The 12,545-nt window shown below is 45.3% G+C and overlaps 1 protein-coding gene across 2 annotated transcripts in view; it reads left to right on the top strand.

The window, feature by feature from the left end:
- Positions 1 to 12,340, top strand: part of NUP214 (nucleoporin 214kDa) — a 99,999-nt gene extending 87,659 nt beyond the window's left edge. For both annotated transcript variants that reach the window (XM_008583206.1, XM_008583205.1), the window contains exons 32-36: positions 2,933 to 3,085; positions 7,348 to 7,519; positions 9,709 to 9,848; positions 10,754 to 10,778; positions 11,294 to 12,340. In XM_008583206.1, the coding sequence (XP_008581428.1) occupies positions 2,933 to 3,085; positions 7,348 to 7,519; positions 9,709 to 9,848; positions 10,754 to 10,778; positions 11,294 to 11,327 (524 nt within the window). In that variant the 3' untranslated portion in view covers positions 11,328 to 12,340. The remainder of the gene's footprint in view (positions 1 to 2,932; positions 3,086 to 7,347; positions 7,520 to 9,708; positions 9,849 to 10,753; positions 10,779 to 11,293) is intronic.
- Positions 12,341 to 12,545: the final 205 nt, after the last annotated feature.

The following is a 12,545-nucleotide window of genomic DNA, read 5'->3' as shown; positions in this document are numbered from 1 at the left end:
TTTTTTTTTTTTTTTTTTTTTTTTTTTTTTTTTTTTTTTTTTTTTTTTTTTTTGGCGGCTGACTTGTACAGGGATCTGAACCCATGACCTTGGTGTGTTATAAGGCTGAGCTTTAACGAATGAACTAACCAGCCAGCCTACCGTATTTTCAAAAGCTAGCTAGACACTGTTATTTTGGAGCCATTACGAAAGAACCAAGAAACACACTGTTGACCATAGAAATGGAAAGAAGCAGACATCATTTTATGCCACTTTGTTTTAGAGCAGCTTGAATAAATGGTGGAACGTTTCAACATGCAGCACTCCTTTTGAGACTGCAAATGACAAGTATTATAGCATTAATGGTGTAATTCTTGGGGTCTTTGCAAAATGGAAAGGATTTAATATTCTATTGCTGATTGCTCTGTGTTTTATAACAGTGAATGTGATTGAGTTGTAGAAGGAGGAGAAATTAAAGCAAAAGAGAAGGGAAGCCATCTTTCATGAGAGTCTACCTTATGTCACCCTGGGCGCTCTACATGCATTAACTCATTTCATCTTCCCAGCAGCTGTGCATAGTCAGAATTGCTGTCCCTAGTCAGAATTGCTATCCCTGTTTTATATGTGAGGAAGCTGGGACTCTTTGCCCAAGGTCACATAGCTATTGGGTAATCTAACCCGGGTCTGACTGCAAACGACATGCTTATTCCACTATGATATGCTATGGAGATCTTAAAGACAGTGGATTCTTAACGAGAGAAAAAGATAAACCCAAAGACTTCTAAATGGTCTCTGACTTCTCAGGAATTAAAGTCTCCCAACATTGTCCCAGTAAAGTCATTTCACCTCTCATTTAATATGGTTTCACCAAATTTCTCCAAGAGGAGATCCAACCCTAATCTTGCACTTGAATCTGTCTGCTGTTTGGAATTTTGCATTGCTAGCACTAACAAAGTCAGAAAATTGCAGCCCTCTGTTCTTGAAATACCAAGTAAAAAGAATGGCTGAGAAGCCTGTTCTTTGTCTCCAGTGTTAAATATACTGCCATTGAAGGAATCATATTAACCTTGGGCTAGCTCATTAAGGGAAAGATCAGACTCCACCAGGGGATAAATAATCCTGTGGTACCAAACGTGAGGGTGATAGAAAGGGATTTCTTAATCATTCCAGCTGTCAGTGCCTGACTACCCAACATATGGGTCCTTAGCCAAGCTCTTAAATCATCATCAGTGTATTTACAGAGCAGTCACCATGTGGTGGGCCAAGTTTCTGATACTATGTTATTGGTGCCTAGAAATGTGAGGTGGCCGTGTCCCTGAAGTAAGGCCACTCACGTCCCGGATTGTAGATCAAGAGCCATACAAATGGAGGTATTAACCATGTTGCATTTCCCACTGGGGTGGACTTCGCAGCAGAGCAAGATGAGAGGCCTGAGAAATTGACAGGTTTGTGGTGGGGCACCCCTTCCAACAGCTTGATTTTGAGAGTGACTTTGAGTGCTCCCTTCACCAGGAGCACCTGATTGGCTTGGGGAGAATTATCTTATACAGACATTTGTACTCCCCACTTGGTGACATAGTCAGCTCTGCATTACCCACCCAGAGATTACCCAGAGCATGTATTTTACCTCCTATTTATGCCTGTCTCTTTGGGCATCCATGCCATTTCAGAATAGCTTCCCCCAGCCTTTTAGGGGTACAAACTAATTTTAATAAAACACTCATCCAAACATGGTGGGAAAACATGAGGTTATTCCTTCCCTGTCCCCCCCTCAAAAAAAAAGTGGTTAAAGAAGAACTTATATATAATGTGCTGTTTGTGTTTTCTGAGTGGCCGCTGCTGTGCCTATGACTTTGGCTGTTTATATATTGCCTATCAAGTTTACATTTCTTATAACAGACAAAAATACTTCTCAACCACCTTGGTTTTTAGGCTCATTTTCTTTTTTCTTTAAGTCTTAGAGTGGATTCAGTGCATAGTTGAGGGAGGGAGTAACCCACTAGATAAGCGTCTAAAAGGTCAAGGGCTTAATTGAACCTCTTAGAAAGAGGAAATCAGACTGAAAGTCTTGCTGGCCTTCTCGAGTACATCCTCTGCTCCTGTCAGATCAGAAATAGGAGCACCATGGGCCGGCCCGGTGGTGCACTGCTACAGTGCGCCGCTTGGGAAGCACGGTGGCGCTCCCGCCGAGGGTTCGGATCCCACATACAGACCGGTTCCCGCTCACTGGCTGAGCGAGGAGCGGGCGCAGCACCGAGGGTTGCGATCCCGTTGCCGGTCCCGGTCCGGTACAGGTGTGACACTGAGGGTTGCGATCCGTTGCCGGTCATGAAAAAAGACAAAAAGGAAAAAAAAAAAAGAAATAGGAGCACCATGGTTTTTCTTGTTTCGCTTCCTATTCTCTGAGCAGCTTAGGCAACAGCAAACATATTGAACTTGACTATAAAAGCAGAAAGCCAGTGCTAGAAGCCGTATGCTTGATTTGAATTTGCTCTAACTTTAATTTCCCTAGTTTGACAAAATTTGAACTCGGTCTTCGAGTGAAGAGACCGATGAAAACAGCCCTGTCCTTCAGAAGAAAGCGGTCCCATGTGAAGCTGAGATATCGGTCCTCTGTTGCTGGGTGGACCTGATACCTGTAGGAGCACCCGGATGAGTTTTTACAAAGGAGCCTCTCAGTGGGGCCTCTCTGCCCTTTTTTTGGGTGCCTGTGGAATCATGCCAGGAAATCATGCGCCTGGGTGCCAGAGTGATTAAAAACACATCATCAAGGTGCATGAAAATCAGAGAAGGGATCTGTTTCTCTACAGCCCAGCACCCTTGGATCCTAGGCTTCTCTGCCACTTCCATCTCCCCATACTCCCAACAGAGGTTTCTCCCTTCTCTGTCCTGAAAAATAATAAGGATATTCCTCTCCCTCTGATTCTTCTCACACATGTTCTTCATCCCTCAGATACTTCTAATCTGTTCGGAAACAGTGGGGCCAAGACATTTGGTGGATTTGCCAGCTCATCCTTTGGAGAACAGAAACCTGCTGGCACTTTTAGCTCTGGAGGAGGAAGTGTGGCATCCCAAGGCTTCGGGTTTTCTACTCCAAATAAAACAGGTACTCCTGTACATATTAGTTATGGTTTTTTTAATATATTTATTTATGTATAAATACCTGGAAGGAGATATCTCTAGGGTGGGTATCTCAAAGGATTAGGGTTGGAGTATGAAGTTACCTTTTCTTCCAATTTATCTTTCATATCTATTGAGCATCTACTGTGTTTCTAACATTGTTCCATGTCTTCTGAGACATGCTAAAAAGGATAGGATGCAAATAAAACAACCCTTAAGAGAGCTTAGACTCTTTTGGGGGGAAGAAAACATTGTAAATATTTAATAATTGCAGAACAATCAAAGTTAAGGAAACACATAAAAAGTGATAACTACTATAAACAAGAAAGCATCCTGAGTCACAGACTTGTTTGGGTGTCCATTACCTGTGATGATTAAGACAGGTAATGTTTAATTTCTTATGTCTACATCATTTTGCCCTCTTTCCCAAATCACCTTTTTAAAAAAAAACTTTTAATTGAAGTATAATATATGTATGTATATTACATATACATGTATATATGTAATATCCACAGTATCATAAATATACGGCTCAATTAATTTTCACAGTTGGAGTATATCCATGTATCAAAAAAAAAGAATACATTACCAGTATCCCAGCATTACTTTTAAAATAAACATTTATAAACTCTGTGCCTTCTTATAATAATATATTATACATTTATAGGTAAAAATTTTAGACAACTATGTGTGTTTAGGTAGGAAAATATATACTTTGTTTCTGTAAACTGCCTCTCCACCCTGCTTCTGTCCCTGAGATCTACAGAGGGTCTGTACTCCTGCCCCTGTTGTTAGATTTTTTTAAGGGAGAGAAAGAAACAGCAGCTCTTTAAAGCAAACTCCCCATGGGTAAATGGGCAGGATACTTCACCCTTGTATGTATGGGATACTTTGAAAATACGCTAATTCCACAGGAAGGGTCCTACCTGAGGACCAGATGTGTAGGTGGCTCTGACTTACTTTACAACTGGGGCCGCCGCAAATTAATACATGGAATCTCACACATTAGAGCCTGAAGTGCTGCTGTTTCCAGATGCACCGTGCACCTTCCTAAGACCTGTGACTTGGGTAGCTTAGTTTTTGGTTGTCAGTTTTTAATATTCTTTTCCTAGAATTTGTTCGTTTCCTAGAATTTAAAATGGACTAGAAATGTGTGCATCACAGCTTTATTTTGGTCGTGTTCTTGTGCATGCACTCACACACACGCACAAACACACACACACCCAGTGAATGATTTAAAAATGAAAGGGCTACAAAGATTTTGGCCCTAGTTAAAAAAGGCAAATATGATCATTTGTCAGAGAAATTTTAGCTCATTAGTCATTATGACTTTTTATTTATTTATTTTTTAGGGAACCTGATAATATTTTCTTTGACTCTTATGTTTTTCTTACATGTGGTTCCTTATCCTCGGATCATGTCCCCATTGATTTGAGAATCTGACCCTTTTATTTTTTCAGTCTTAGAGAAAATGTACCCTCCAACCTTCCAGAATATTTTTTCTATTTGACTGTTTGCCCACAAAACCACCTAGATTGAGGGCCCTAACAGAGAAAGCTACCTTTCAGATACATGAGGTGAATGAACTAGTAACCAAAAACTTGAACCTGAGAGTGGAAGAAAGACCACTGCCCCTTGTGTTTCAGGAACTCCGTCTTTCTATTACTGCAGAAGTTGTACGGCTTCTCAGAGAGCTCCTTCTATCAAAGGAGGTGCCTTAAAGTACTGAGCAGGAGGAAAGGCTGCTTCAAATAGAGGAGTTAGCCTTCCTGCCCAGGCACTGCTAATGCCAAAGGCATCAGGATTATCACTTATTGCTTTAAGAGGGATTTTAGGTTGATGGTTTGGATGGGTCTTTGAAAAATTCCAGAAGTATTCATCCTCTCATTAGTAAAATTACATTAGGAAATAATACTGCTGAAGGTTGTCTGAGGAGAGGATGGAAGGTGGGACAGACTGAAAATGGCCTTGCCACCATCCCCAGTCTGTTGGGTCTATGATAATGGAGGGAGACAGGGAGTGCTAGCGGGGAGATGAGAAGTGGCCTTGTGAGTCACGCAGACCTTGTTCCCATCCCTGCTCTACCACTTACCTGCTAATATCAGACAAGTGGTGCGTTCTTTATGCCTTGGTTTCCTTACCCGTGAAGGAAGGATCCCAGGCTTATTGGGAGGATTAAAGCGAACTGTTGTAAGGCGACTGGCACATAGTGGGCCCTCAGTAAATCAGAAATTTTATTATTATTGATTACTAGTAAACTTCTGCTTCTTCTGGAGAAGAAAATCATGAAAATATGGTATCTAATAAAATCAAACCCCTCCGGGCATCAGGAGTGAGTTGCCTGTCTCAAAAAATATGACCAAAGTGACCATTCTCTTCCTGTTTCATTTGGTTATGTCCCAGATTTGTCGCTGGGGGCATATTGTGTGTTTGTGTGCATGCGTGTATGCACACACGTGTGTGTGGGATCTCCTCCCCTCCCCACCCAGTTCACTTTCTGTATCATTGCGACCTCTCATTTTTCACTCACCTTTCACCAAGAAGTCTAAACAATATTGAGTACAAGGCACTCATAACCTTGTGTGTCTAGGAAGAAAGCGTAACTAGATATGTGATCAGTCGTAAATAATTCACCTGCAAAGGTTTTATATACTTCTTTTTTCCAGCCTGTTATATTTGTAACCCAACAGTCTCCATTACCATGGCTTGGAATTTCACTCAAGATTTTAAAATGCACAATGTTAACCCAAACACGAGTCTTAGCAAAAAGTATCATCTCAATGCGTAACCACTGTTAATGGTAAATAAGCACATAATTGAATCACAAAATAATGGTTAATTGAAGAATCCAGCTGACAGCTTTTATACCCAGTGTTTGATCTTTCCTGATTCAGGTAGCAGAAGCTTGTGGTGTGACTGTGTTTATGATAAGAAGGCCAGATTCATCTATCTAAGCCCAGATTCACCTTGTGAAATGGGCGACAGTAAAGGCCCTGCCTCGTCAGGCTGAGCATCTCCTTGGCTGTTACCAGGCCACCATTACTCCCTCCGGCATGTGGCTCACAGGCGAGCAGTCATTTAAGAAGTCGTGCCCACTGTGGAGAGTGGTGCCCTCTACAGCACGTCTTGTACCATTTTATTCCATTCAGTTCAACACACTTGCTGAGGGTCTATTCTGATACCTTAGAAAGATTTGAGCAATATCTTGGAGGTTTGGGAACCCCCCGTCAGAAGTGTAAAGAATAGCTCAGGGGAGGACATTTTGTCTTCCTGCCTGATGGGCATCACCACCCATCAGATGAGGCTCCCACATGCACGACCTGACCCTTTTCTGTGTGGTCACCTGTGTACGCACTGCCCCCACCCAGCCTATGTCCATTGAGCAGCCGGGTTAGCAGCTTACAGAAGCTTCTGGACTTCGAGACTTCCCTCACAGTTGACTTATTATTTTATTATAAATGCAGCAGCCTTCCTCCAAAGAAGAAATTCATTGTGGTTTTTACTGAGGAGTAGTTCCAGACTTCAGAAAGAAAGCATTTTTTGAAAAAAAATTCTTATTTGCCAGAGATAGAGAGAGGGAGTTTCTACTGAGGGACGTGCAAGGCATCCTCCGGCTGTAAATAAATAAGAAGCCCCTGGCTGGGCGCCAGCATGCACATCTCCATCCCTGCTGGAACCCAATTCACAGGTTGTCCCTGAGAGGAGTTTGAGCCTCTAATTTTATAATTCGAGTTTCCATGAAGCTAAATGCCTTGCCTCTGTGCTGATAAGTAATAAAATCTGTCACCTTTTGACAGCTGGTAGTAGGGAGTGGGGTGTTGAGAGTGGTTTTTCAATGAGTTGTCTCCCAACAGCTCGGAGGAGCTGGGCAGGGTCTAAGGTGCACCAAGCAGCCCTTGGTGGTGGTCTGCTTTCACGGGACTTCACGATGACAGCCCGACTTGCCTCTGCATGGGATTTGGGGATCTCTCAGACAGACACAGGGTCTGCAGGAACGCTCCTGAGTGGACCCCAGACCCTCTGTTAGAAATGGAGGGTGCGGTTGGGTTTTTGTTTTTAATTGTTATTGATAGAAGGGGTGTTGTCCTTTATTATAGTTCTTTGTGTTTGAATTTCTAACATCCTATTTTCCCTTTTTTTCCTTCCTCTTTTGATTTGGTTTCTCATTGCTCATGTCTTCTCTTCCTGTCTCCTCCCTTCTTTCTTTCTTTCTCCCTATTTCTGTTTGTTTGCCTCTGTTTTGCTCAGGTGGCTTCGGTGCTGCTCCAGTGTTTGGCAGCCCTCCTACTTTTGGGGGATCCCCTGGGTTTGGAGGGGTGCCAGCATTCGGTTCAGCCCCAGCCTTTACAAGCCCTCTGGGCTCGACGGGAGGCAAAGTGTTCGGAGAGGGTACTGCAGCTGCCAGCGCAGGAGGATTCGGGTAAGCCCCCTGGGGAGGCACCTGGGGAAACCCACAGGCTCATGCCAGCCAAAGGCACTGGGGCCCAGGACTCTGGTTCTGAAAAGAATGTCCTTGCATTTTCCAAACTTTTGATGGTGAACTGAAGACCCCTCCCTTAAATTGGCAAACAAGTCTCCAGGATTCCTGTTCCTTTCTAGGGCAGGCTCATTTCTTTCAAGCCAGGCTCTGTTATGTGGGTGACATCAGCTGTGTTGCTGGTCGTCAGAGCCCCCATTCTCCTCGTTGGGTTAAAGGAAGAAAAACAGCCCTGCCTTGGCTACTCCAGAGCTAAGAGTGCCCTTGTGTAACAACAACTGTTGGGAAATTCCAAATGAATAGTTTCCACTAGATTCTTTTCTCCTGGGATTGTTCTGTATTAGACCCCCTTACCCTCATGTCCCCTGCTCACTCCAGACCCCCAGAGTGAGCATGCAGCGCACAGCCCTGGGTCCAGCTTCAGCCCGGGCACGACGTGGGCACCCTGCACATGGAGGAGGCTTGTTCATTCAACTCTGAAGCTGCTCTTGCTGCCTGTGCACCTCTTTACTTGAAAATGCCATGGTAGGGGTTTGCTTTTAAGGTCCTCGGAGTTTCAGTGTGTTTGCCAAAACCCCAAGGAAAAAATAGCCTTTGCCACACCACAAAGTCCCTATAAAATGTATGTGGTGATGACTACAAAGTCTCTCATTTAAAGAAGGTATTAATGCCTGAAAGTGACTCTAAAACACTTCTCCCCCTCAATACCTGGCTCAGGACGTATAAAGCTGAAGATTTTGGGTGGGGGAGAATAATTTTGTTTGGGGGATTTATAGAGGTACTTGGGATAAGTCTTGGCAAGATGATAGAATCTTTATCTCGAAAATAAGCTAAAGTATGTTCTTATTTATACCGTTCCCTCTCACAAAAGATGCTGAAAAGTTTCAGGGAAAGTGAGCCAGCTGAAGTGTTGTTCTTTAGATTTCATGTAGAAACTAATAAGTCTTTTAAGTTTCCCTTCAGGAAACCCCAAGAATTAAAGGTAAGGAGCTTTGAAAAGAGAGTTAGGGACCGACTTCATTTATTTATTTGAAACCAGCTGTTCTCTTTACTAGTAGAAAAGTGTCATCTTCTGCCATGGGGTGGCTCTCCCACATCAATCCTGACTGGCCCATTAGTTCCATTTTCTAGAACAGGGCTAACAAGGACCAGCTCAGGAGTTAAGTGTGTGAAAGAGCCCATTACCTTTTCCCAGGTCCTGGCCGTGAGCCCGTCTCTGACCCTGGCAGGCACCTGAGAGGGCTGCGCTGTTGAGCGGCCGAGGCACAGGGAGCGAGAGACAGGAGCGCTCCGGGCAGGCCCATTGCCAGCGGCCCCTGGCCTCGTCCCCGAGAGGAAACGTGGCACGTTTGCCCCAGGCACCGTCTCTTCTCCCAAAACACACTGACCCATTTCCTCACCCAGTCACCTCCAGGCCCCAGAGGCCCTCCCCGCCCCCTGAATGCCTTTGAAAGTGATCCAAGGGGCTCTACTATGTCTCTCAGCTGCATTTTCTGGACCAAATCCGGAGGAAAAAGCCCTCAGTGAGGTTGCCCAGGGCATCGTCCCAGCATGGGGAGAGTGGTGGCCATTTTCACTTGTTTTGTATACTATTTATTGATTCAGAAACAAACACAAAATTCTGAAGAAAATGACTTGAAAGTGCCAAAAAAAAAAAAAAAAAAAGGTACATACAGATAGAGGGGCAATCTTTGTATGCAAAAGGCTTTTTATCTCATCATTAAAAGAAGATAGAATCATAGAATCGAGATCCCGAGAAGAGGTGGAGATAGATAAATGGGGGAGGCGGGTGATCAATAAATGAGCAGTGCTAACATGATGGAATAAAACTGAAGACTTATTGGAGGTAGAAGAACAAGAACGTGGTGCTGCTGAGTTTCCAGATGCCCGAGTCTCCAGACAATGGACGAAAACTGGAGCGCTAGCCGGGCTGCACTCCATGTTGTGTTTCTGTTCTTTTTCTCCCCACAGCCGGGATAGAGGTTTGCTCTGGGCGTTCTTCTGAGAGCCTGAGACCAAGCCTGTCACCACAGTCATGCGTTGGGCATCCCGAGACTCGCGGCGGTGGGCTGAGGCTCGCAGGCGGCAGAGAGGCTGTGCTAACCACAGTTCCCTTTCTCACCAACACCCAGGTTTGGGAGCAACGGCAACACCACGTCCTTTGGCGCCCTCGCGAGTCAAAACGCTCCTGCCTTTGGCTCACTGTCCCAACAGACTTCTGGGTTTGGGACCCCGAGCAGTGGCTTCTCTGGTTTTGGACCCAGTGTAGGAGGTAGGTGTGGCCCCGCTCTTCCCTCACGAACACGGTGGTCCCGCCTGCCATTTTCTCAAATAAATACCTTCTTCCCCACGTAAATGAGTGTTTTTTACCTGATGATTTAGTATTTTAAAAGCTGAAAATGGTTGAAAAATAAAATGTTCTTTTTTAGTTTTAATTAGCCTTGCAACATTGTGCCATTTCTTATCAAATAAAGAAATTACTGACTTGATTTTCTCTCTGGATTTGAGAACCCCAGATAATAATGGTATTACGAGGCCTTGGTTTAAAAATCACAGCGAGCAGATGCAAAAAATAAGATGTAGAAACTTCACAAAATGTCTTGTGTTTGTTTAACACTGCTCCAGGTAGCAGAATGTGTATGTTCTGTTTTGTCCTTGCCACAAACTTATAAGGCACAGAATTAGGCATGATTATTGTCTTACAAATGAAGAAACAGACTCCGAGGGGCTCAGTGGTTTGGACAGAGTCACGCGATTAGCAACAGAGCCAGACCTAGAGCCCAAGTGTCTTGCTTCTCTGGCCCTAGAAGAGGAAGCAAGTGGATGGAAAATAGAAAAAACAAAAACAAAACAAGTTTTCCTAAAGAAATGGGCCTGTGTGGTACCATGCAGCTATGTAAGAGGGGCTGTGCCCAAGACCCTCTGCCTACTACCAGGGTGGGGGCTGAAGGGAGAACCCTAAAATACTAAGAAGATGACTCTGAAAGAGTAAAGCATCTCCCCTGGGTCTTGGCAGCTCCAGAGGGTGAGCTTAGTATAAAGGGCAGCTATGAGCACCTCCCGCCATGCTGCAGACAGTGGGGGCCCAGGAGGACTTTCCATAGGAAATAAGGGAGGGAAGGAACTTGGCCTTCAAGTGTGTGTGTGCTCTGACTACCCTTTTCACTTCCTTTTCAGCATTCAGCTTTGGATCATCTAACTCGTAAGTACCTATCTCCCTTTTTGAGTCTGACCTTAATTAAAAGCATTAAATAAGGGTGGAAGAGTGTCTGGTCTGTGAAAACCGTTGAAATACTAATTCTTGCTGGGTTTGTGCATTTTGTTCCCACACTTCCTGTTTTAAAAGCTTGTCCTGGAAGTGTTTGGGTTTTGTGGACTTGCTGGTCTTTGTGGGAATACGGCAGGGGTGCCAGGCCTCGCTCAAGGGCTGTGGCCAGGAGGCCGGAGAGCATGCCTTCTGGTGGGCGCAGGACTGGAAGGCAGGATTAGGAGATGCCTTCCCTTCTTCCCTGTTAGCGCGTCAGGAGCTCCGTGCAGACCTGGGCTCCCGGCCTATCGCCGGGTCCTGTGTGTGTGGTCCTCACTCTGTGCTTTGGTGGTGTCTCGCGGCGTGAGAATTCACAGTCCTGGCAGTGAGCACAGGCAGCCGCCTGGGCGCCGCAGCCCTTCCTCGGTCAGAGCCGGAGCTCACGCCACCTCGCCTCTGCTTCCTTGCAGGTCCGTCCAGGGGTTTGGTGGCTGGAGAAGCTGAGGGGTGGCGGCGTTCCTCGCAGTTCCTGTGGCCACCTGCATTCTCAGCTCCCTTCACCAAGAAGTGCTGGAGCAGGCTGTTAAAAATGGACATTCTCACTGAAACACACAGACAGAAGGGAACAAAAGAAACCAAAACTCAAGAGATGCTGGATTGCTTGTTCTGTTTTACACTTCATTTTTGGGTTTCTGCCCCCTGCTATTAAACTGTTTGGTCTGTTTCTACACAGAATATATGTGGGTTTTTTTAGGTCACAGCCAAGTAAGAAGTTTCCCCTTTCTGTGGCTCTGAGAACCCGGCACAGCCTCCATCAGCCAGCAGTGTGTGTTCAAGGATGGCGTCAAAAGTAGCCGGCCTGGGGTGTTGGCAAAGAAGGGGAGTGGGCTCTGCCCAGGCCTCACCTGTGCCTGGAGCCCTCCATGTGGGGAGAGTCAAGTGCTGGTGGGCCGCCTTTCTGAGGCCATCACTTGCTATCTCCTCTGCATGTCCTTTTTGCAGTTATTTGTTTATCAGGACCCGCAAAGGGCCTGCTGTGTGTGTGATTGGGTGGAGGTAGAAGCTCACGTATGCAGGCTGCAGTTGAGTTTCAGAAGCCTTACTAGCACCTTTAAGTAGAGTCACAGCCAGCTATGAGGCAGATGTGGCAAACAGACCAGTGTGTCGTCAGCTGAGTGTGGGTGACAGTGTGCTGCCCTGTGGTCAGCCTCCTCAGTTCATCCCAATGTGGCTCTTAGTGCCGTGTGGCCTACAGCACAGTTCTACTCTGGAGAGGAGATGGGCAGTTGGTTGCGAGGCAGCCTTTATCTCCAGTATGTGACAGTGATGTTGGTGACCACACCTAGCCCACTCTGTTAACCACAGTGCAGATAACCCTTGGGCAGACGTAGGAGTTGCAAAGATGTTGCTATTGCCCGATACCACTAGCAGGACGGTGCTGGATTTGACAACAGTGTTTGCTAGCGTGGCCTAGAAATGATTGTTTCAGTTTTATTAAAGTGTTTATTTCTCTATAATGCAGTGTCTTCCAGGCCTGGCTGTATTTTTTTTCTCAGGCCTACGATACCCTAGACAGCTGCTGACAAACAAGGACCCCCTCACATAGAAAGCAGGTATGAGAATTTATCTTTCAGGCCCAGGATATGCCAGTGCTTTGGCTTGGGTCTTAGCAGGGAGGACTGGAAAGGGACAGTGGTTAGAGTTTTACATATGAGAAAGTTG

Source organism: Galeopterus variegatus, unplaced genomic scaffold (genome assembly GCF_000696425.1).
Source record: "Galeopterus variegatus unplaced genomic scaffold, G_variegatus-3.0.2 Scaffold2851, whole genome shotgun sequence".
Classification (NCBI taxonomy): domain Eukaryota; kingdom Metazoa; phylum Chordata; class Mammalia; order Dermoptera; family Cynocephalidae; genus Galeopterus; species Galeopterus variegatus.
Note: the sequence above shows the minus strand (reverse complement) of the source record. Positions and strands in the feature narration are given on the sequence as shown.